At 39.3% G+C, this 26,184-nt stretch overlaps 1 protein-coding gene across 3 annotated transcripts in view; it reads right to left on the reverse strand.

The window, feature by feature from the left end:
• tbk1 (TANK-binding kinase 1) overlaps positions 1 to 26,184 on the reverse strand; it is a 252,601-nt gene that overhangs the window by 160,163 nt on the left and 66,254 nt on the right. For all 3 annotated transcript variants that reach the window (XM_035426804.1, XM_035426803.1, XM_035426806.1), the window contains 4 exons: positions 17,374 to 17,553; positions 17,002 to 17,198; positions 16,795 to 16,853; positions 9,782 to 9,873 (listed from right to left, as the gene is read on the reverse strand). In XM_035426804.1, the coding sequence (XP_035282695.1) occupies positions 9,782 to 9,873; positions 16,795 to 16,853; positions 17,002 to 17,198; positions 17,374 to 17,553 (528 nt within the window). The remainder of the gene's footprint in view (positions 1 to 9,781; positions 9,874 to 16,794; positions 16,854 to 17,001; positions 17,199 to 17,373; positions 17,554 to 26,184) is intronic.

Below are 26,184 nucleotides of genomic sequence, written 5' to 3' on the forward strand. Positions count from 1 at the left end.
TCCAACAGAGACACCGACAAGAGCAACGCAGCATAGAGGAAAATCTCTGAAATTGTTGGTGGCTCTACTACGTAGATAGCCATTAGGCTATGTATAATGTAAATTTAATTGAAGATGCAATGCTGCTGACAAGCTATTGGCTAGTCGATGTCAGACAAGCTAATGAATGTTTGCCTGCATGAATGCCCATGAATGCATATTGTGCTATATTGCAAACAATTATATAACAAGCACGAAACCATGCAGACCCACGGTGCACCTGTACAAAGTGTCATGAGTAAAACTTGGCTAACTATATAGCTAGCTAGCTATGGCATGTCCACACCACTGTAACATTATTTGTTGTCCTCCGTGTGTCCATACATCTGTATTGGTGGTACGCGCTAGGTAGGTTAATTAAAGTAGGCAAAACGCTAACATGTTAGGGTTAGCTAAAGTAACGTCAGGCGATAAAGCTGTGCTTACAAATCTTGTGCCGTTCGAAGTGGTGATTTTGGGAGATGCACCTGCACATGCATCCTACTAAATGAAGCACCACCTGTGCATGCGTCCCACAGGTCATCCGTGAGTGAGTGAGTGAGTGACCACAATTTGCCATGCATAGCCCACGGCGCGCAGGAAAAAGAGGTAACAAAAAATGATAGCAACACAAAGTTTTACCCAAGAAACTGGTGATTCTGAACAAAAACATTTATTGGATAACAATGAAGCAGAGACTGATCTAGCTGTGACAGAAACATAGGCTATGAAATCAAGGTGACCATAAAACTGTTTTAGTTGCTAACTGTTTGTGATAGTTACTACCAGCCACCTAGCTAGCTAACTTTGATGAAATTAGCTGGCTAATTAACAAGAAAATGTTTTTGTTGTTATTGCTGGTTGTTCACTAGCTAGACATTAGACACCTTAGCTAAGCAGCTGACTAATACCTTTCAGTGCTAGGTTACTGCAAAAAAGACTTTTCTTCAGACTGGAAAATAATAACACGAAACAACATTAAACCCGGTCAACAATTAACTATCACAATGGCAGATTGTGGGAGATGGGAGCGGTGCCAGGCAGCATTAATGCATACGGTGTGGCTTAAATGTTATTGCCTATGTTTACTGTGTGAACTGGACTAAATGTGTTCATGGCTATGGATATGTAAGGATAAATTTTGGCTGTTCTAGCCAAATTCCACTGATGTACAGGGGGTCGTAATAGTCTACAGGCTCTAACAGTCTCACAGTCAACAGTCTCGCAACCTTTTTAGCCCACCAGCACTTGTGGCCTGCAGGAACAAGGATAAACAGATGACCAGGACAGTGTATGCTTTCAGATCATAAAAGCACCCACAGCCCACAGACACCGTTGGGTCAGACGGGAACTTGGTTGACCATTACCCACATTATGGACTGATGAAAGCATTATATGTATGTGCATGTAAATAGCTGGGAATGATATGATAAAAGTGGTGGACTGTGAACAATATCATCTGAGGTTTATCCCAAGTACGTATTGCCTATGTATGTTTTTGGATTCTAAAAAGACCACCACCTTGCGCCTTCATAGAAAAGTATCTTAGAGACAGATAAAAGCATAAGGTCATGTTCCATCGTACAAAGTATCTTATTACTGTCACTAGGGGTTGGTGTTCCTGTCCAGACCTTATTTGGGCATACAAAGGGAAGTGTGTAAAATGGAAGGCTTGCTCAGGATTGCATTTAAGGGAAGTCCATAGAAACATTCAAGGAGAATCTGCTTAACCGTTCTCCTGGTACAATAGTTGGGGAGAATCTGGTTAACAGTACTCCTGATACAACAGTTGGGGAGAACCTGCTTAACAGTTCTCCTGGTACCATAGTATTCTCGTAAAAGCATTTTGTAATTTGGCCATGCATCAATCATCTGCTTGTGTTCCTTTTCTTTGTCTTAGTTTGTTCTTTTCTCCTAATGACTAGCTGTGATTATTTGTCTTGCTTAGCAAAATACAATGTTTAGCTTTAACTATCCTTAGGTATCGACAACTGTCATATTAATTATAAACCATTTTCCCTTTTCAGTGCATCTAACATACGTGGTTTACATATATGCTGACCCGGGTGTGCATCTCTGCGAGAACCAGTCAGTCAGCCTTATATATGGTTTAGGGGTAACACCGTAATATAAGTTACCCACTGGGCATAGTGATAGTTTCACTGACCGGAAGAGCAGCTGCTCTCGGACAGATGCTAGTTTCAGAGTCCAGCTGGATCCTAGTGTTATTTCATATGAACAGTAACTGGGTCATTGTTTGCGATATTTAGATAGTTTCACTAACCAGATAGAGTAACCATAGTTAGGGCTCCCTGGAATAGATGTTAGTTTCGATACCCAGACAAACATATTTTCCAGGTTAAACTCACTTATTAATGGCGTGAAAACATCGCTAGCAAGATTCCCGGATGAGTAGCCAAGATAGAAGGTTTTAGTGTCAGAGAACAATTAGATAAATGCCTGGCAGCAGTAGATAGTCTTGCTTTCCGGGGTACAAGTCTTGCCACCCAATATTTCAGCACACCCCAGTCAATACACGCAACGTTTCCGCTGGTAAGGTTTTGCCGTGGCGTGGCGCCATGGCAAAATCCTTGCCGCCACACCATAATAACAAAATAATAATAAAAATGAAATAAAAAATTATAGGCCTATATATACTGTATATAGCCTATATACTTAATTCATAAATTAAAAATGTTAAACCATATATAAACCAAATATTTCTGCCTAAATGCGCTTTCAAAACCACACTGTCGCGTCCACATATTTATTTTCAAAAAGAGCCTAGGCCACGCGCTCCGTGCTTGCTCCTTTCTGAGGTGGTCGGAAGACTTACAGCGCGCGAAGGTCGCACTTAGTGGTCTTAGTGTTGTGTCGTTCGCGAACGATTCGTTCAAAAGAATGAATCTTTTGGGTGAACAAAGTGTACTGAATCACTTCATGAAACGATTTGTTCGCGAACGTGAACTGGTAGTTCACTGACTGACTATCGTTCGCAGTTCAGTGATTCGTTCACTGAACGTGTACTACGCACTCCCCGAATCGTTAGTGAACGACAGTACACTTCCCAAATCGTTCGCAAACGACAGTACACTTGCCCGAATCGTTTGCGAACGACACAACAATAGTTTGTTCCTCTTGCTGTAGCGAATGAGGAGTCTCTGGTGAGGAAAGTGGGTATGGAAATATGGATAATAAATGGATAATAATCGAACATCACTGTCAAGTGTGCTGTTTATTTTCAATTAAATAACCAGCCTTTTTTAAAAACATCTCAAAGTAAGCTAGCCAAGGCTACAATTTTATCGACTACATTTTATGAGAAAACGATAGTCTATATCTACTTAGCCAACGTATATCAGTATTTTCCCTTTCAAGCAGCCGTTAGAACAAGTCACGGTAAAGAAATCAGCATCTAGGGCTACAACAACACATTTTGGGAAATTTAGTAAAATAAAATGGCTATATCAAACACATTCAAACTAAATTGTTTAGAATAAAATCGAAACGAAAACAAAATTTTATAAAAAATAGGGAAAGAAAGTGCTTGGCTCTTTGGCTATTAAATATTCTGTGGGAAAATGCTCTTCTATTATAGCCTACTTTTTAAACTGGAAAACTGCATTCAATTAAAATAAAATAATGTGCTAATATATGAACTGCGGCTCGCCTGTTTTCATTTTTGGTAGGCTACTAACCGTCAGCTGTTTCCCTGCTGTTATAACGAGAGGAGCAGTCTCACAAGCTGCTGCAGTGTCCAGAAATGAATACAGATAACACTAGCTAATAAAAAATACATTAATCAAGCATCTAAGTTAGTTAGGAATTTTTTGTATCATGCTTCTCAGTAGAATTAGAATGTAACAGAACAGAATCTTTAAAGCTATTTTTCTCACTTTTTCCTTTTTTTTTTGCATGGACAATGCATGTAAACTCATGTCATTGAGTGTGAGAGAGACAGAGATAGAGGGCTTTGAATGTGGACCCAGCTCAAATTATATTGTTAAATAAAAAGATATAACATTCTAACTAAGTACTGTTTTGTCATGGTAATTGAGTTAATTTAGCAGAAGAATGTCCCTTTTAACACCAGGAGCGCCGGACCATTTCCTGGCATTCAAATAACTTTTCGCGCGGCCAGGGTCAAATGGCACATTAGCCTTCAAACTGGAAATATTCGCATTGTTCGCTAGATGGCGCTTATTAGACACGAGCTGACAAAGGTTGCCAGCCCATTGTCCTAATGAAATATTTGCGAGATTTTAGACTGTCAGAGTATCAGAGTAAGTTATGTTTTAGTTACGGCTCGGCATTCTAGTCAACACATTGTTGCAATATAAATGTATTTAGAATAAACAGTATGTCTGTATGAAGAGAATGAGTCATGAAAAGCTAACAATAAACAGATTGTAGGGAGGTCAAACCTGTTTTTCAAAAAACAAATTTGACAGTTTATTCTTCAAGCATAATATCATAAATGCTAATAATCAAATAGGCTAACAACATATAAATCGCCAATTTGCCAGAATATAACTGTAATACGATTTTTAAAATTAGCCGCTTCCCTCCGCATGTGATCACTGATCACTGTCGTTGGAGGGAAACGCATCATCACCCGTGCGAATTTTAGGGTCGGCTTTTCTGTTTTATAAAAATACATGTAAAAAATATTGTCGTTCAAACGAGTTTTTTTCCGGTGACCAGAAAACATGTAGGCTAGGCTACACTCATAGCAAGCAGGTCATAGCTGGCTGTGACTATTCGACTGGGGATTCGAAATCCAAAGTCTCTTATTCATCGTAGGCTAATTACAAAAAACACCCATTCGTAACACTGAATAATACCGCAATGTACATAAGACCATGGCAAATATATACATGCAAGAATCCTGTTGTTCAAACGAGTTTTTTCCGGTGACCAGAAAACATGTAGGCTATACAGGCAAGCAGGTCATAGCCTAGCTAGCTGTGACTATTCGACTGGGGATCCAGAAGAAGTCTCTGGAAATCCAAAGAAGTCTCTTATTCATCGTAATTACAAAAAACACTCATTCGTAACACTGAATAATACCGCACTGTACATAAGACCTTAGCAACCAAGTGGGATTTCAAAACTGATTATCGCTTCAGCGCACACACGCAATATTTAAAATATTTTAAAAGAATATAAATAATGATACATTTATTCCTGGTTATTTGACGTGATTCTTGCTTGGGCTGACAATCCTATGATAGTGTAAGAAAATTGTTCATTACATGTGCCGATCATTAGTAACATTAGTGGTAGCGACCTGTTTCTCCCGATTGGTAACTGTAAATGTATTGCTGAAAGTGGAATAGTAATTATGTGGGCAATTAGTTTCATAAACTCCATAAACCCTATCAATGGTTGCGTGGACATGGTAAAGCACAGAGACGCCTATATTCCCACGCAACGCATCCCGATAGTTTATGCATGTGCTGTTGCATCTACGCAGACAGCGTGAGCAGTCTTCTAACACAGTTCCTAACGTGCAAGGCTCTAATTTTTGAATATGAAACAAGGTCCGAACCTGACTAGAAATAAGTAAAACTTAAAAAACAAGTAAAAATGTGACACTTGTATCTTTGTTTTGGGCATGTATCTTTTTACTACTCAGTAGGCCTAAAAGGCCTACTCATGATAATAGCTTCAAAAAAACTACCAGCTATTCACGCACGATCGTTCACGCTCATCTATTGAATCGCCCCCTCACCCCTCCCCCAGCACCAGAATACTGAATTCTTTAGCGAAACCAGAGCTGATAGTTTTTTCTCTATGGCCCCGAGTCAAACTCAGTAGGTGTGAATGTTCAGCTTCGCAGAGGGGTGTGATTTTCTTCCTCTTCACGACACCAGTGATGGCGATTGGAGACTTCACCTCAATAGACCTAACTTATATTTTCAAAACCTACATTTTCAACTGTGAAAACAATATTTAAAAATTTCCATTCAATCTATGGATAAGCAAATGTATTTATTGATATCAAATCAATAAACAAGAAAATCAATATAAAACATTAGTAGGCTAAATGTTAATAGTAAACATAAAACATCAGTAATAACAAGCCCAAATCCGCAATAGCTGCGACCGCGCATGCATCCACAGGAGGACACTTTTGTGGACCAACTGACCAACAAACTAAAGAGCTGCTGGTCGCCTATATGCCGCGGAGTTTGTAAGCTTAGCTGCCTTTGCCATCATGTGATTTGACATTGCAAGTTCGGTCGATAGCACATTGCTCAAGATGCCGTCTCATCTTTATACGTGCATGCATGAATATGTGCTTTCGTTTCTAAGTAAGTGAAAAATTACGGTCAGCATAACCATGCTGTGCCATGCTTCGCTAAAGCATCTGAAGTTTTCTGTGTTCTCGGGTGGGGGAGGGGTGAGCGTTGAATGTCCCATACAGATCAGTGGTCTTACCCTTACCCTTAGATTGACATGTGAATGTCCCACTTGAGAATGGTTCACTTATGCCACGTGTGAATGTTTGAAAGTTGATATCTCTCCAGGGAGAGGTAAAATGTTCTATTTGTCCGGCACATAATATTATTATGTTATGTTAGCCTACTCAAAAATAATACAAGTATTTTGCTTAGCCGTAATTCGTTACGCTACAAAGTATGCCTTGTATTACTTTTAGTTACGCAACAATCTCTCGCTCTTGCTTATACTTTTTTCTACATTTTAATTCTTTTTTTTCTATTTAGTTTACTGTTTTTAAAAAAAGATTTTTATTACTAGTTTACTCAACGGAATAACAGCATACACCACACGAACACATCACAAGACACTTCACATTTGAGAAATCATTTTTGATTGTAGGCTATGTAATAGTTACATTTATTGTTCTCTCAAGTAGCCTAAAGGTTAATACTATTTTTTTTTTAAATTGTGGAGTTATACATAATAGCAACTGCAAAGCCTAGCCTAACCGGACATCGTGTCACCACTCGCGTGCTTCCACAATGATTTTTTCCTCCCAAAACCTTTACTCCCTGAAACGAATGTCCCCTATTTCCTGGTCCCTCAAAAGCCAAATGTGTCACGTCACATTTTTACCTCACAGAAAATAGGATATGATACAGCTATAATTTTTTTAGCATATTTTGTGTGTGTGTGTGTGTGTGTGTGTATACATCAACGAGCAAGGTATGCTTGATCAGAACTCACAGAAAGTCCACTGATAACAAGTGCACTAAATAAACGTAATCCGTCTGGGATAAATGCATAGGAAATTTCCCGAGGGAACCGATGGCAGAAGAAACGTCCGAGTTGGTGTACAAAAAGACGTCTTCACTGAAACACTCTATAAATAAACTAATTAACAGCCGAAACAAACCATGACTAACTATAAACTAACAAGCTACGCTATGATTCAAATATATTTTTATCATGCTGTATTGTAGTGGTTTCTTTATTTTAGATTGTTTTTGCAATAGTGTTACAGTTTGTAGTCCTAAAACCCGGAAGTAAGTTGGCATTGGGTTCTCATCAGATTTCTCCCGTGGGAATTTAGTTTTCTGCCGAAAGTAAGGTTTGTGGTGAACGTAAGCCTAAATGAGCTTCACGATTGTTTGTCAACCGTGGATTTCTAAGCTGTCATGTGCTTTTGTAAAGTAGGCTAAGTTTCTATATTGAAACTACAAGAGCGGTCACATTTTTGCAATAACCACTCTTGTTTTACTAGCTCGCATGCACACTGAGCGTCGAACGCTAAGCGTGAGTGAGCGGCGAACCCATAGAACTCGTAAAACAAAACGTGAAACTGTTTTAGGCATAAATTAACCATAGGTCTTATTTTCGGAAGAAAACTAAATCCCTATTGGAAAAATGCATTGGCAATCTGCCGAGGGAACCCATGGCGGAAGAAACGTCCAGGTTGGCCTACAAAAAGACGTATTCACTGTAATATTCTATGAATAAACAAATTAACAGCCGAAACAAATAGCGCTTCGAATATATTTTTATCTTGTTATATTGTAGTCGTTTCTTTAGCTTAGATTTAGTTTTTTCAATATCATACGCAGCATTGTTGTTGTACGTGAACGTGTCGCATGCAGCCATTGTGCACGAGAATGATAATGCATAAAATTGAAAAAAAAAAATTTGTTTATGCATTTGAAGACGGATCTATTTTATTTTAACCCTTATTTAGAAATTTCCAGTTGTATAATAACTGTAAAAATGAAATGTAGGGCTATGATTTCAGAACACAAGGGAAAGGCATAGGCATAAACAAATGATCACAAAACGAACGCAATAGCCTATAAAAATATTTTTTAAGATCACATATTTAAAACATTATATAATGTATTATTCAAAATAAACATAAACAAATATTTCTAATAACAAAATAAATAAAACATTCGTACAAATATAAATGCGTGTCCACCGCGATGAAAAGTATATCCTTGCGCCTCCTGGTGTGGTGAAGGAAAACTGACTCCTTAGTCTGAAGACGGCCGTAATTTAACAACACTGTTATAACACACACGGAAGTGAAATAAGGTGCTTTTAACATTTTCCAAACGGGACTTTGACATTCCTACTACGCTGGTACGTAAAGAACAAATATTTAGGAAAAGTCAGTGAATGCGGATGATGTAGCTTGCTAGTAACTAAATGAAAAAAATCCTAAACTCCGAAATATCTCAGTGACAGGTCAAATGACCTGTCACAGCGCTCCTAGTGTTAAAGTGCAATATGTAATTTTTCTTGAGTATCAATTTTGGTTATATAGTCCTCTATTCTTGAAGATAGAACTTCTAGATGGACAATGTGCTCTTTTAATTGTTCTCACCCCACCATAAACAGGCCTATTTTGCTTCAATATTTACAAACAATACAAGGGTTAACAAATCTTTTATGGTTTTAAAGTACATCTAAAACTACTTTTTAGCTCTTGCAAACTGCTATTCCTTGTATCAAGAACTCGTCAGAGCTAAAAGATAGATTTAGATATTTAAAAAAAACCTTTAAGAAGTCTCAAGAGGTTATGTTTTCATAGTCTTAAACTTTTTTGCCTTTGCTACACCCCCCCACCCCCCCTTCAGACACCCACCACCACACCAAGAGATCAATTCCACAGGAAACACTGAATACACGTATACACAAACCCGTATTCGCACAGACATCCACATTACAGGTTTATGGGTTTTCTCCTTGCAAACATATCTAAATAAACGTGACCATGGCTAAATCCTTACAGTTTGGTGACCGCAACATGACAACCCTAGCAGGACATGTCTGGTCTTCTTAATCTCTTGGTCCCTGTCACTTATTTTAAATCCTTACAGATAACTGTTACACAAAGAATATCATGCCTTATCAAACCTGTGTTTTGTTGTTCCAATGACCTTTGGTTTGCACTTATTGTACGTCAATTTGGAAAAAAGCATGTACCAAATACATGTAATGCAATATAGCAATCACAACATTGGGGTAATTTTAATCTTAAAGTCCCCAAAGCCTGATGGCGTTGCTCTGTCCTATCTAGTGTTAAGGGAAACTCACTCGCTGTCTCTCTGCAGATGTGTGTGTGTCTAATAGAGAAACTTGGTGCTGACTTCTAAGCGAATTGCATCTTCTAGAGGTGGGAAAAAGATCTGAATCCAAATAATATTGGCCAAATTCAGGAGGAGAAAACATTCAGAGAGAACACATAATTTGAGTATTGCTGATAAGCTGAATATGGTATTTGTATTCGGCATCATTCCCACTGTATATATGATAAACTTACATGAGGCCACGGACTCCCTTTCTGACCAGCTCTTCATAAGTCAGCAGTGACTGGGATGTCTTCCACAGATGGCCCACATCTCCAGCAAATGTCTGCAACCAGAAAGTTTGGACTTACAACCAGCAACCTTTACAAAGTAATATAATAATGTTTGTTTAATATATATATATATAAGCCGACCAATGTTGTAACTTCATCACTTACATATGTATGCCGTCACATTCCCCATTCATTCTCTATGGGGAAAAATTGCCTAAAAAAAGTCAAATTTCCCAAAAACCGTGCAGCAAAACTTTCCACAAAGTCATAGCACACCATTCCCGATGAAGCCGCTCAATTTGACATATTGCACGTGTATGTGGTACGAAAACTCTTGGAGGAGTAGCGGTCCAAAAAATGGGTGGAATAATAAATGATAATAGTAGTGTGATTGCCAAAGGCAACCACACTAATAATCTCTTAACCAGTGAGGGTTTCATAGAAACCCTTGCTGCAGCATGCGACAGAAGACCATGTTATGGCTCAATGACAAGTTCCAGCGCACACCAAACTACGGAGGAAGAGGTCTGCACGCTATTTTGTCGAGGCTCTCAACCAGGCGAACGTTTCCCTGCTCCTGTTTACAACCTGACGCACTTCTCCAAACCGCGCAAAGAGTACAGGTGAGCTGCTTAAACTCTTTGAATAACTTGCGATGTCTGTGTTTGAGGTGCTTGGTTAAGTTAGCTAGCTAGATGCATTTCCTCTTTCAGGTTAAAATGAGCAATGAGTGTTTTCAAACATGTTTTTGACTATGTTGTCTAGATTATATCACCAAGGAAAAGTATTCACACACATGAATGATTTTTTTTTTCTCAAAGAGTGGTAGGGCCTATGTTTGGTGGAACTGTCATGGCAGGCACAGTACCGCAAGCCATCTTTACATGTTATGAATTGTTTTCGTGTTTTTAGCCGTTCCCAAGAAGGCCAACTCTGAATAGAGTGCGGTACGAAAATGGAAAAACTAGAACTGTTACTTACAATCATAATTTAATTTTGGTTTGACAGTGAATTTTATATTTTTGTATATTTAATATTTTTATTATTTTATATCTTTAACAGTAGCTAACTTAGCCAAGCACCTCAAACACCAACATCACAAGTTATTCAAAGAGAAGCAGCTCACCTGTACTCTTTGCGTGGTTTGGAGAGTTGCCTCAGGTTGTAAACAGGAGCAGGGAAACGTTCGCCTGATTGAGAGCCTCAGCAAAATAGCGTGCAGACCTCTTCCTCCGTAGTTTGGTGTGCGCTGGAACTTGCCATTGAGCCATAACACGGTCTTCTGACGCTCCTGTCGCATGCTGTAGCAAGGGTTTCTATGAAACCCTCGCTGGTTAAGAGATTATTTACTATTTCTCTAGCTCTTTGGCCCATTCCCTGTGAAATTTGGTGCCCCTGCTTGAAAGGTCCTAATACCAAGAAAATAAGGACCCCCTTAATGAAGTCCAAATTATTGCCTCATTCAAATTTTAATTATTTAACATTTTTTTAAAAATTATCTTTGATTGTACTGTAAAACTTTGCTGATGCTAATGTGAAACTTGTTTTGCTCACTCAGTAGCCTATGAAGAAAAAAAAAGAAATAATTCAAAAAATAAAAATGACTGTCTTGTGATACGCCCGAGTATAAACTGACTTACATGTATATATTCAGGAATTATATTTATATATTCAGAATTACATTTATATATTTGGGAATTTAATTTATATATTCAAGAATTGTATTTATATATTCAGAATTACATTTATATATTTGGAAATTTAATTTATATATTCAGAGTTACATTTATGTATTCAGAAATTGTATTTATATATCCAGAATTACATTAATATATTCAGGAATTATATTTATATATTCAGAGTTATATTTATATATTTTGGATTATATTTATATATTCAGACTTACATTTACATATTCAGGAATTGTATTTATATATTCAGAGTTATCTTTATATATTCGGGCTTATATTTATATATTCAGGAATTATATTTATATATTCAGGAATTTTATTTATATATTCAGCTTTATATTTATATATTTCCTGTTTGGCCCCTCATAATATAGATATTTATATATATATATATATATATATATATAGTGAGCACCATAATTCGTTGGACAGTGACACATTTTTTTGTTATTTTGGTTCTGTACTCTAGCACTTTGAGTTTGAAAGGATACAATGACATTGAGGTTGAAGTGCAGACTGTCAGCTTTAATTTCAGGGTATTTTCATACATATCGGAAGAACCGTTTAGAAATTATTGAATCTTTTGTACATAGTCCTCCCCATTTTCGGGCATGAAAAAATATTGGACAGTTTAACATAATGTAGAATAAAGTAATCATTTTTAATATTTGGTTGCATATCCTTTGCATGCAACGACTGCTTGAAGACTGCAACGCATAGACATCACCAGACGCTGGGTGTTTTCCCCGATGATGCTCTGCCAGGCCTGTACTGCAGCAATCTTCAGTTCCTGCTTGTTTTGGGGACTTTTTGCCTTCAGTCTCCTCTTCACCATGTAAAATGCATGTTCAATTGGATTCCATCACTCTGGTACATGTTAATCTTTGTCTCATCTGTCCAGAAGACTTTGTTCCAGAACTCTTGGGGCTCTTTTAGGTGTTTTTTTAGCAAACTGTAATCTTGCCTTTCTGTTCTTCAGGATTATCAGTGGTTTGCATCTTGTAGTGTACCCTCTGTAGTCCTGCTGGTGTAGTCTTCTACGTATGGTAGACTTTAACACATTTACACCTGCATCCAGGAGAGTGTTTTTGATCTGTTGGGCTGTTGTCAGGGGGGTTTTCTTCACCATTGAGAGTATTCTCCGGTCACCCACTACAGTGGTCTTCCTCGATCTACTGGGTCTTTTGACATAATTGAGTTCACCAGCTGTTTTTTTCTTGTTAACCCTCTGGGGTCGGGAGCTCCGCCGGCGGAGCTTAACAAGATGAAATCAACTTTCGTTTCTATTTGGATGATTAACTTCACAAGCTGTTATCATACAGACGCAACAAAAACATTGACAGAGACCTTAGAATCGCAACTTTCCAATGCGCTCATTGGCAAATAATATGAATTGTTTTAGAAGTTTTAAATTTGATTAATTAGACCATGTATGCTTTGTTAGTCCTTATTTCTTTGTGAATTACTTTGTCATTACTTTGTGAATTTCGCTCAGCAGGAAGTCTGCCCAAATCGCATTCACATGTTAACAACATTATAATTACTCTCCATAGAAGGGGACTAAGGGAGGGGCGATGCGAGATCCTTGTGAGAAATGCCAAGCCTGCGAAAGCGGGATAGAATGTCAAAGCATATAGCCTAAGTCACTTCTTTTGAGGTAAACATTTCATTTAATTTTGGAAAATGGCACAGATGACTGGACTTGACGCAAACAACTCATCAGGTCCGGTCCGCCCGGACACTGATGAAGAGCGGTGTCATTTCGAACAACGAACTGATCCAGCTGAGGAACAACTTCATGAGTAAGTAGGCTATATTTCTTATGATCATATTGGTAAATATGTGTACTGTATTGCAACGTATCTCTGTGTTTGTAGGAATATCCAGCAATATGCGCGTTTGTAAATTATGAACTATTCACACTATGAACTATTCAAACTATTGCATCTCAAAATTATCGGCTAGGCTCTGCGTCTGGTTATGTTAGAAGTAGCAGGTAGACTGTATTGTTTTCGATCATATTGGTAATAAATAGCCCATGCCTGGCGTGTAGTGGCGTGGCTAGGATTCTAGAACTTAGTGTCCTCGCACAATCAATATTAGAATACTGTATGTAAGTTCGGGAAATAGCAATAAAATAACCACTTAGCCAAACAGACCTAGCCTACTTCAGATTGAGGCATTGTTATTGATGAGTTGCATGTAGTTGAGTTGGAATATCAATGTTCATTTAGTTTAGCTAATGTTGTTTCGTTGATAGCTTGCATTATTTGTAAATGTGTGCTGTATTACATTCTCTGTGTGTTTGTACGAATATTCACTAATATGCACGCTTGTAAATATCCACACTACGAACAATTCTAACCATTGCATCTCAAAATTATAGGCTACCTCTCTGCGTCTGGTTGTGTTTGTTTGGTTCTTTGTTTGTATATGATGTAACTATGTCACATTTCCTAAGTTTTGTTTTCATTAGTTAGTGGTTTGTCCCTTTTTTGTAAAGCACATTTAATTTTCACCTGTTGAAGGAAATGTGCTACATAAATAAAGTTTGATTAGATGTTACATTTCCTAACAATTTTGTTTTTATTATATTTATAGAGATGCTGATCAGGAAACATGGCCTAGTTCACCACTTGCTAAGAGGCCACGCAGGCGTCGCAAGAGTACACCAGTCTCATCTCACCTTCCATGCATGTAGTTTACTTCAATAAATGTTTCAAAATCAAAAGATGTCTTTGTTTCTGTCTTCTAAATGGCTCATTGAGTCTTTGTCTTAGTGTTGGGGAGGCATGCGGCCAGGTGTGAATAGCCTACTTAAGCCGCGTTTCCACCAAAATTACCCGGAACTTTCAGTCCCAGGAACTACTTTACCAGGAACTAAAAGGTTCCTTCAGCCAATGGTTGTCTGCGTTTCCACCGGGGTCTAAAGTACCGCGAAGATTAGGCAAATTAGCCCACTGACGTTGTCGTCGGTCCATCTGTCATATGATTTCTTCTGTAACCCCATACTACCACCGACGTAGCCTACATTATTTTCTAATAACCGGGACAGCCCGGAGGGGTTTATTCCACTTATATACAACGGGTTACCAACAATGACTATATATGGTTACTTTTGTATTTATTGATTTTCATATATCCTCTCAAACACATTCATTAACAGCAGAAAACATGCACACGTTGTAAACAATTTGCTGTTTTATTACTTTCTCGTCGTCAATTCCATATAGACTAATCGCAAAATGACAAGAATAGAACGAAAACTCGGACTTGCGTGAAAATGTAAATTAGTAGTGGTACAGCCACCGTTTGCTTTCCTTCGAAGTTACTGCTAGCCGAGCAGCGAAGTGTGCCCTCCAGATGCGAACCATGCACCATAAATGAGTCCATAGTCTTCCTGGTCTTTTCGTGGAATTGAAAAATGGCAGTAAAATTGAGTAAAATTACGGCAGTCTGAAAAAGCTAAAGGGAAGATTACTAGAATTAATCTGTTATTTTACCCGGATAAAAAGTGCGGAAGGTGATTTCCAGTTTGCTTGTACTGTATCACCAATGTTAATTATGCAGAACTACCGCATACCTCACATAACTGTATCAAACGTTTTGAGTCAATTACAACGGGCTAACAAAGAAAATCCGGAAGAAAATATTCAGCAACCGAATTAATCCGTTTCAATGTTTTGGTAGCCTACGTAATATGCTGTCCCAGAACGAATGCTTAGCATTGTATAAAACGAATACTAAAGCAAGAAAAGAACAGAAGAGCACACGTTATAATTCCAAGACGTTGACAGGCTATAACCAAAAGTAGGCTACTGCGCCGCATAACATACAAGTTTGATTTGAAGTTATTATGAAAATAAATTGGTTTGCCGCTGCATATTTTCAAACATGGCGGGTAATGGCGGAAAATAAATACAACACAAATGCTACGAGTACTCGACCAATCAGAAATGTTCAGCGCTGCAAGCTCCACCCAAAAGGTTCCTGTACTTTCGGAAAGTACTACCCCCCGAGCAGGAACGTTTTGGGGAGTAAAACAAAGCCCCCAGAACTAAATTTAGACCCTAGTTCCTGCGGTGGAAACGCACTGAGTTCCTCAAAAGGTTCCTAGTTCCGGGGTATAGTTCCTGCGGTGGAAACGCGGCTTTAGCTGGCAGGTCCTCCTACCCAATGCATATTCATTACAGAAAGGCCATTCTCACCTGGTGTTGAAAAATAGTAGTCACAACACTAACTTTTAGCAATTTATTTTATATTTCTCATTGGATTTGATAAAATATTTTGTCATCTTTTGATACCCAATACCTTGATGAACACATTTCAGTGATCCAAAAACTTAGATACTATTGTTTAGTGTGTTTTATTACAACATTCCTGTGCATGTTCAAAACTACTGTTTACAGTTTGTGTGTTTTTAGAGCAATTTACAATCCACATATGATTATGGCCTACTTACTGCTGCCATATTATTGTAGCTGAGTTTGTGCTGGAAACAGAGATATGAAACACTTTGGAATCAGTGCATATACAGTTGATGAAATTTACACAAATGTCAGAGCATGGCACAATGACCAGTGTGCCTCATTTTACCCTCAGACCCCAGAGGGTTAATGATGAACCAGACTGTTGACATGGGCATGCCCAGGGTTTTTGCAATGTTCCTGATTGATTGATTTTCATTTCTGAGCCTTATGACGGCCAGCTTAATTTGCATTGACACTGCTGTCTTCCTCATGTTGTCACACCCCAACAACAATCTCCAAAGACAATTGCAAAATCAAGACTAGACATCAACAGCTCTCTTCTGCATTCACTAACGACACAAATGAATACACCTGCCTAACGAAACACATCTGTGAAGCCAATTCAACAAATATTTGTAGTACCTTATGTGTCACTGTCCAATGAATTATGGTGCTCACTGTGTATGTGTATATATATATATATATATATATATATATATATATATATACGCACACACATTTGAGACCAAAAGTTTACATACACTTATGCTAAAGACATCAAACTCAATTTTTCACAACTTTCAACAACATCCGCACCCTGACTTGCAGACTATTCTAGCCCTGACAATTCTTACTCAACCCCATACATCCCATACATGAAACAACCTGGAGGCCGAGGCCCCTCCTGATCTGCATATTAATACAAAAATATGCTCAGGCATATAAAAAGCAACTGAACAACTAGCATTGTGTTATCAAGTAATGTGCAATTAGAGTACACATCGGTTCACTCTAAACAACACAGCATTAGTACCTTTGCATAGCTGGCATCCAAATCCAGGTCATAGCGTGGCTGCACCTTGGGAGGGCTTGCTGAGAAATACAATGAGAATGTATATATTTATGGGGTAAAAACTTGATGATGACTTGCTGAAAATGACTTCATGTTGTTATAGTCTGTGTGTATACTTGATACATAAAGAGATTAAACCATTTCAGATGAGGGATAGCAGTGACTTACGGTCCTCAAAGAGAAGGCCAACAGTGCCCACGAGCTCCCGGCTGACCAGCATGATGGGGTTATCTTGAGAAGTATGGGGGAAGCTCTGTGCCTGCTGATTTGGGTCCAATACCAGCCGGCGCCCCTCAAACAGCAGCTCCTGGTTGGGTGGTGCAATGTTGGTCCAACGAAATAGCAGCTCCTGGAACAGCGTTACCCTGCGGAGAAGTAGGGTTACAGTTTTCTGCTCCATGGATTTCTGCATGCCTATAGCTATTTGCGTGTTGAGGACACCACAGCTCATGTGCTGTTTTGGTGGATGTGGTCCAGAATAATGTAGACATAGAAAAGGGCACTCTGGGACATGCAGTCCTACAGAGCACCATGACTCACGTATTGTATTGGTGGATATAGACATGGTGCAGAGTGGCCTGCTGAAGGCTGAAGACATACACCACCATACGATGCAGTATGTCACTGGTTTCTGCAAAGAACTGGTCGAAGCCCCAGCACTTCTCCTGGTCGGCCTCTAAAATGTTGGCTAGCACTGGGGACAGCAGACTCTGCAAACCCCTGGACCCCAAGTAGGACAGATCATTAGTTAATTTGTACAACAGCACCTGCAATAAGTACTATTGTTATAATACAAATGTAAATAAATAAATAATAATAATAATACACTTTCATTTCATAGGATATATATAATATTCATTAAACATAGTTCCCAACAATTGATTTAGACCAAATTTCATCTTGATTATTTTTCAGTCAGGGGGAATCCAAATAAATTTTCATAATTCACCTGTGGACCCCCTGAAACTGAAAACAGTTCCACCCTCATGGACAGTATAGAATGTCAGTTCTCCACGTTGGATACGACGTATGAAGCTGTGTAATGTAATTCCAGTGAATTTGTAATCATTAATTCACCATGTTCAGATGAATTAGTCTCTGAGGTCCATGGCAAGTTGAATTTATTTATATGGTTGTACATGACCCAGACCACAAGATGGAGAACCGTTTCATTATCCTGTGTATGCAATGTACAGACGGGTGACAAATTAACAGAAAAACCAACAAAAAGTGACTTAGTAAGGTGTTGGGCCACCACAAGCTGCCAGAACAGCTTCAATGCACCTTGGCATAGATTCTGCAAGTCTCTGGAAATCTACTGAAGGGATGGAACACCATTCTTCCAGAAGATGGCTTTAAGCGCTGTCTAACATGTTGGTCTGAAATCTCCCATAGGTGTTCAATTGGATTGAGATATTGGGCTCTATCTTACACCCGGCGCAAAGCGGCACCAAGCGTAACGCAAGTGTAGTTTCAGACCGACGCAGTTGTCATTTTCCCGTCCAGCGCCCACATTGTTTAAATAGCAAATGTACTTGCGCCCATCTGAGTGTCCATGGGCGTGTTGGTCTTAAAATGAGGTGTGGTCAGGTGCATTGTTGGCGCATTGCTATCTTGAGGCAGCGGAAAGCAATTGCGCGAATGACCAACAAAAACCTGGCCTTAAGTCAATGGGGCAGTATTTTACTGTTATTTTAAGGGCGCATTGTTACGATAGTAATATGCGCCTACATAGGTGGGTGCACAACGTGCGATATTTAAAAAAATAAAATAAAAATACATGTCATAATGGTTAGTCATAATATTGGTAATGTAATATTAATATTATACTATATATAAACATAATATTCATAATATAATATTTGGTGGAATCCTGCTGTTGCCGTAAATGGTCTGCTCGCGCGTTTTCACTTTGAACCCTTTGAACCATGCGCCTTACTTTGCGCTCAGATTATCCGCCGTTAAACTAGCAAATGTGGATTTGGACACGCCCTAAATGCACTTGTGCCATGCGCTTTAAACTCAGAATAACTTTGTATTTACAGTTGAGGCCAAAAGTTTAAATACACCTTGGCTAAAGACACTGAAACTCAATTTTTCACAACTCCACACATTTTATGTTACCATACATTTATTATGTTAAGTCAATTAGGGTATCTGCTTTATTTACATAAGAGGTAATTTCAAAATAATAGCTAAGAGACGGATATATTTCAGCTTTTATGTACTATATCAGATTTTCAGTGGGTCAAAAGTTGACATACACTTTCTTATTATTTGGTGGCATTGCTTAACTTGAATCAAACGCTTGGGGTAGCCTTCCACAAGCTTCTCACAATATTTTGCCGGAATTTTTCTCCTCCTGATAGGAATGGTGTAACTCAGTCAAGTTTGTTGGGCTCCTTGCTCGGACATGCTTTTTCAGTTCAGTCCACAAATTTTCTATGGGATTCAGGGCAGGGCTTTGTGATGGGCACTCCAATACTTTCACTTTGTTTTCTTTAAGCCATTTTGTTCCAACTTTGGAGGTATGCTTAGGATCATTGTCTTGATGGAAGACCCAGATGGCTGGGTCTTCTTCCAGGCTCCAAAACCAAATGCAACACCTAAACTTTTTCCTGTGGCAATCTTAAATACCTTACCCAGCATGGCTTGAGGATGTCTGCCCTAATTGGGTAATGCAGGGTTAAGGTTTAGGAGAGAAGGGAAGGGGGGTCAGACTAATTTATGGCAAGGACTGGCCTACCTAAAGATTGCATTCAAACTAAAAGTAATGGCAAATGTTAGGTATGCAGGGTCTCCAACCCCCGATATGGTGTCCTGTGTCATCTGGTTTGTCTCTTCTGAGGAGGTGAGGCCCATAGATTGTCAGCCTAGATTAGGGTATCAGTGGAATTTAAAATTGCCCCAGTCACATTTGCTTTGATGCTTGTGATGGGGAGACCAGGCCACATTATTATTCACTGTTACCCTCTCTAAGGCCAACATCTAAACACTACATATCCTACAGGGGCTTCTTCCATGCGCGACAGCCTTTCAGGCTATGGCGATGTAGGATTCTCTTAATGGTGGATGTAGATACTTTGGTACTTCTTCACCAGTTCCGTTGTTGTGGTCTTGGGGTTTGTTTGTACAGATGCTCGTGGTACCTTCAGTTGTTTGGAAATTGCTCCTAAGGAGGAACCGGACTTGTGGAGGTCCACAATGTTTTTTTTCTGAGGTCTTGGCTGAGTTTCTTGGATTTTCCCATGGTACCAAGGGCAGAAAGTTAGTGGCTCTAAAGGTAGGCCCTTAAATACAGCCATAGGTGCCAATTAACTTCTAATTATGACAATTGGCCAATCAGAAGCTTCTAAAAAGTCATTACATCAATTTCTGAAATCTTCCAGACTGTTTAAACAGACAGTCAGCTTGGTGTATGTAAACTTTTGACCCACTGGAATTCTGATATAGTGAATTAAAGCTGAAATAAATCTGTCTGTCTCTAATTGTTGGTTTACAATTACTTCTGATGTGAACAAAGCAGATGCCCTAATTGACTTGCCAAAAGAAATGCATGGTAACATGAAATGTGCGGAGTTGTGAAAAACTGAGTTTGAATGTCTTTAGCCTAGGACTAGGTGTATGTACACCTTTGGCCTCAACTGTATTTGCAGTGACCCTTCCCTCTAAGGCGGGGGTGGGGAACCTTTTTCCTGTCTGGGGCCAGATTAATATTTGCATATACGACAGAGGGCCTTGGAGTTCTATGAACTCTCATGTTTATTATGGACACATTTCTTCCATGTTATGCTGACTAAAACTGAACAAACCTTAATGTCAACGTGATGGCTGACTACACTTTGTCTCAACCAGTTGTTGAATGTCTGTTGCCACATGAAGCTGGCTCTCCGAGTTGATGTGTAAGTCTGGAACAAAGTCTGTCCTTGGCAAGTGAGAGCTTGAAAAAGAACTGTTCACAGCGGTATGTGGTCCCGCACAGTGATGCCATCTTAAGTGCATGTTTCCTCAAATTCGTCAACCCTTATGTTTTGCTTTTAGAAATATAGCAGATCCACGTGTCAGGCCCCTTAGCTGACAGTTGTTCTGTAGTTCAGTGATCTCTAGCTGCATGCACTCCAGCACATCAGCAACACTGACATTAAATGGAGTGGCAAAGATGTTGAGATGCAGTTCTTTTACCTTCACATCTTGAAATCTTTCACTAAATTTCTCTAACAAATGAGCACATTCCTTCGCATATTCCGTTGTCTTTTCATGCTCAGGATTTTCATCACGGAGAGTAGGGAAATGCACCATGTTTCCCCTTTCAAGTTGCACCTGCCACAGCTTTAGTTTATCTTCAAATGACTTCACATGGTAAAGGAGTGAGACCAGGAGCTGTTTTGCCCCTTGTAGTTTAACATTGAGCTCTGACAGACGGCTGTTAATGTCCACCATGAAGGCATGGTCACAGAGTCACCTTCTATCACGAGTTTGCCATCGCTCTGGCCTATCTACTGCCTATTTACTCTGCCCTGGTTCTCCTCCCCTGGTCACGGTCAAGAGTTGCACCACCTTCCAAATTCCAATTTAACACCTGGTTATAACCAACTTCTTTTTTTTCTTTTTCAAATCAGGAAAAATATACGGGCTATATGAAATCTAGGAAACATTCAGCGGGACGTGTGATATTGACTGGAGGGCCGTATATGGCCCGTGGGCCAGAGGTTCCCCACCCCTGCTCTAAGGGGACAAGTGGACCTAAACCACGCCAGGAAATGCCCCCCACAGCATAACAGAGCCCCTCCTCACTGTAGTGGACATGCATTCAGGCCCGTACTGTTCTCTTGTTGTACGCCACAAATGCACTTGCCCACTTGTAGAGAATATGGTGAAGGATGAGTCATCTGACCGTATCATTTTTTTCCACATCACTGTAGACCAGTGCCTATGGTTTTTGCACTGCCTCACAAATGTGCATTCATCATGCTCTGCAACCCTACAATAATATCCCTCTCAATGTAGTTGTCAACGAACAGTTCTTACTGACACTGTCTGATCACATCCTGCATTAACATTCTCAGTCACCTGAAACACTAGCCAGTTCCTGGCCATCTGTTCCTAATAATGAACCCTCTTTCAAATCTACTTATATCTTTTCCTCTTGAAGCCTTAACCCAAAACCGAGGTCAATTGACATAAAACACAAAGTTACACAAGACAGTAGACAATTGAGTTACAAAAATCAAATAGGGAATGAGACAGCAGTGTAACAGCAATTAAAAAGCAGAGGTTAAAAGCAGGAGCATATTTCAGTCACAGTGTCATGAATTACATTTTTAACCTCTTAGCACACACCACCTAGTGGTCAGCATGCTGGCGTGCCTAGATTGTTTAACTCAGACATTCATTGGTCCTGCAACCATGAGATGAAAACAGAAACGCCATGTTTTAGTTTCATTAGTAGACGATACACGACAACTATGCCAAATACGGAGTTTTTCAGCGCCACCATTGTCGCCCTGGTCGTTCATTTAACAAGCACCCCCTCCCTGCAGTCTTATCTGCAACTACACCCCCTACCCATGATATAATGGACAATATTGTCTCTCTGGGCATTCATAAATATATTTTTTCACCACTCAAAATTCGTACTCCGTCATAGCAACAAGATAAACCCGAGAATAGCCCTAAGATATGCCAATACAGCAGTGAAAACGCTGCTCACTGAATAATGAAATAAACGAGACTAAGTTTTAAAAAATGATACCATGTCATTCTACAGTCAATATCTGGGACTAAATACTGAATAAATATACAACCTTACCATTGGTTTTACGCATAGAGATGTCCCTTTTGAGACTGAGTGGTCATATATTGTCTCGGACAATCCGTTTGTGAAATATATGCACATTTCTGACGCCTGGGTACCTTCCAAAATAGCTGTGCGTCATACCACACGTGTAGTTTACGGCGTTGTCACCCTTTTTAGTACAGTCTGGCTTGATTGACGATTCATTTATTCAGTAGGTGAGAGTATAAGCTTTCTAACAATGTATAACATGTATAATTTTGCTTTTGGAATAGCGTTTTATAGGTCAGCATAACCAAAAGTTTTCTCATCATCGCATTCACTTATGCATTCACTCTGTGGTAGCAGTAAAAGACGCTGCACCTAATGAAACGTTGTCAACGATTTTTATTAATTTCTTGGAAAATACTATTATTATTGAGGACTTCTGGGCATAGCCAAGCCATGTTTGCTGATAGACATAGCTCACATCGTTTTCTGGAGTAAGGCAGAAGCAGATAGAAAACAGATAAGATTTCATCATTTAAGATTGCCACAGGAAAAAGTTTGTGTTGCGTTTGGTTTCAGAGCCTGGAAGAGTTTTCCTCTTTTTATTTTGGTGGTGGTTCCTTGGTTGTGTGTTTTCAGCTGGTTTCCTTGTGGCACTTACACCGGAAGTGGGTGATACTTTGGCATGGTCTGCCCAATCAGTTTCTCTCTCTCTCTCTCTCTTATCCGTCTCTCTCTCTCTCTTTTCTGGTATTTCTAGATTAGTTGTTTAATGTTTTGTATTATGTCTTCTGTTGGGTAATTTAGAAGTAGAGTGCCTGCATTCAATAAAGAATGTATGTTTTCAATTCATTAATATAATTGACTGCTTCTTATTGAATTCAATTATTTAATCTTAAAACCTGGTATAGAGCTTGTTTTGACTTGTTAGTTGATTCCACCAGTGCACTGCAGACTGACCTATCAATGAATTCGGTGATTTAATTGATAATTCAAATTTTAAACATAATTATTAAATTAGATCAAATAAAATATATTTTACATGTAGGTTAAGTGAGGGGTTCTAGCATGCAATATCACTTGGTTCAGTATTCAGAGTGCTGAACATTTTAACAAGGACATTGACTGTTGGAACCGCTGGATTCAGAAAAGATACATATTCTTAATTAATCCTTGCTTGTCCGACAGGGGGATTTATTTATGAAAATAATGGTGTTGCTGTTGGGGTTGGAGAGGATGGTAGTGGAGATCAATACCTGTAAAATGCAATGGGACAATAGAAATAAAAGGAGGAATGTTTATAATATACATAAATCAGTTAAGGAAGAGGTGGGGAGTTGGAACTGTAGGAGAGAGGAAATTATATGGAGTAAATTACGGTTTGGGCATACAGGATTAAATTCATCACTGAAATTAATTGGTACATTAAAACATGAAACGGGGTTATGTGATTAGTGCTTAGTAGATGAAACGGTCAAACGTGCTGATGTTTTGCGAATTGTATGATCTAGATGAAGAGAATGTTTGAGAGAGTCAGAGAAACTAGGCGCAGATGGGTTTACGTGGGATATTAGAGGGAGGGGGGAAAGAGGTGGTGGGTAAGGCCCACCACCTTTATAATTTTCTTAGAATAACAGGACTAGGCAGAAGAATCTAATGTAGGTAGATTTTGACCGGCCTCACACTCCAGCACAGCAGGTGGCGGTGTATGCACCTTGAAGTTGATTACGATCCGCCAACCAAATCCAAAGAAGAGAAAAACTTTCATGGAACAGCTTTGTGGCTGGACCCGCAAACTTGTGCCTTTGTTTGGTGGTCTCCTTCTTTGTCTTTCTGTGTGTTGTTTGGATGGTGAATGTTCTTTTTCTTTTGTGCATGTTTTGGTGAGGTTTTAGGTCAGAGTAGGAAACCTGCGGAAGACTCACCATTTCTTTTCTTCGTAAGAAAGATGACTATTTGTTGCAGACTAGGATTAGTAGTCTTCTGTATGCCCTGCTTTGACCTTACCTGGAACAAGGGACTTCAGGTGGTATTCCCATTTTTGTTGTGCTTGTTACTGTGTTGTGGGCAGATTTGGGGCATAACACATTGCATATTTTTCATTTAGTCCAGTTTGATTCACATTGCAACGATTCAAGGACACCAATTTGTATGTGTACAAGGTGTTTGTTGATTTGTCAGAATTTTGGTGGGGATTCAAGTTTTCAGTCATACATTCACCTACAGTGAGCACCATAATTCGTTGGACAGTGACACATTTTTTGTTTTTTTGGTTCTGTACTCTAGCACTTCGAGTTTGAAAGGATACAATGACAATGACTGCTTGAAGACTGCAACGCATAGACATCACGGGTGTCTTCCCCGATGATGCTCTGCCAGGCCTGTACTGCAGCCATCTTCAGTTCCTGCTTGTTTCTGGGACTTTTTGCCTTCAGTCTCCTCTTCAGCATGTAATATGCATGTTCAATTGGATTCAGATTCGGTGATTGACTCGGCCAGTCAAGGATTTTCCACTTTTTGGCTGTCAAAACCCCTTCATTCGTCTAGCAGTATGTTTCGGGTCATTGTCTTGTTGCATGATGAAGTGCCGTCCAATGAGTTAGGAGGCAGTTGGTTTTATCTGAACAGATAAAATATTTCTGTAGACTTCAGAATTCATTGTTCTACTTCTGTCTACAGTCACATCATCGATGAAGACAAGTGAGCCCGTTCCACTGGCAGCCATACCGGCCCAAGCCATAACACACCCTCCACCATGTTTCACGGATGAGGTGGTATGCTTTGGATCATGGGCATTTCCTTTTTTTCTCCACACTTTCCTCTTTCCATCACTCTGGTACATGTTAATCTTTGTCTCATCTGTCCTCAAGACTTTGTTCCAGAACTCTTGGGGCTCTTTTACGTGCTTTTTAGCCAACTGTAATTTCGCCTTTCTGTTCTTCAGGCTTATCAGTGGTTTGCATCTTGTAGTGTACCCTCTGTGGTCCTGCTGGTGTAGTCTTCTATGTATGGTAGACTTTGACACATCTACACCTGCATCCATTAGTGTTTTTTTGATCTGTTGGGCTGTTGTCAGGGGGGTTTTCTTCACCATAGAGAGTATTCTCCGGTCATCTCCTACAGTGGTCTTCCTCGGTCTACCGGGTCTTTTGACATAATTGAGTTCACCAGTTGTTTTTTTCTTATTAATGATGAACCAAACTGTTGACTTGGGCATGCCCAGGGTTTTTGCAATATTCCTGATTGATTGATTTTCATTTCTGAGCTTCATGATGGCCAGCTTAATTTGCATCGACACTGCTGTCTTCCTCATGTTGTCACACCCCAACAACAATCTCCAAAGGCAATTGCGAAGTCTAGAATCAAGACTAGACATCAACAGCTCTCTTCTGCATTCACTTACGACACAAATGAATATACCTGCCTAACGAAACACATCTGTGAAGCCAATTCAACAAATACTACTAGTACCTTAAAATGGGGGGACCATGTACAAAAGGTGCTGTCATTTCTAAACGGTTCATCCGATATGGATGAAAATACCCTCAAATTAAAGCTGACGGTCTGCA

Source organism: Anguilla anguilla, chromosome 7 (assembly GCF_013347855.1).
Source record: "Anguilla anguilla isolate fAngAng1 chromosome 7, fAngAng1.pri, whole genome shotgun sequence".
NCBI lineage: Eukaryota > Metazoa > Chordata > Actinopteri > Anguilliformes > Anguillidae > Anguilla > Anguilla anguilla.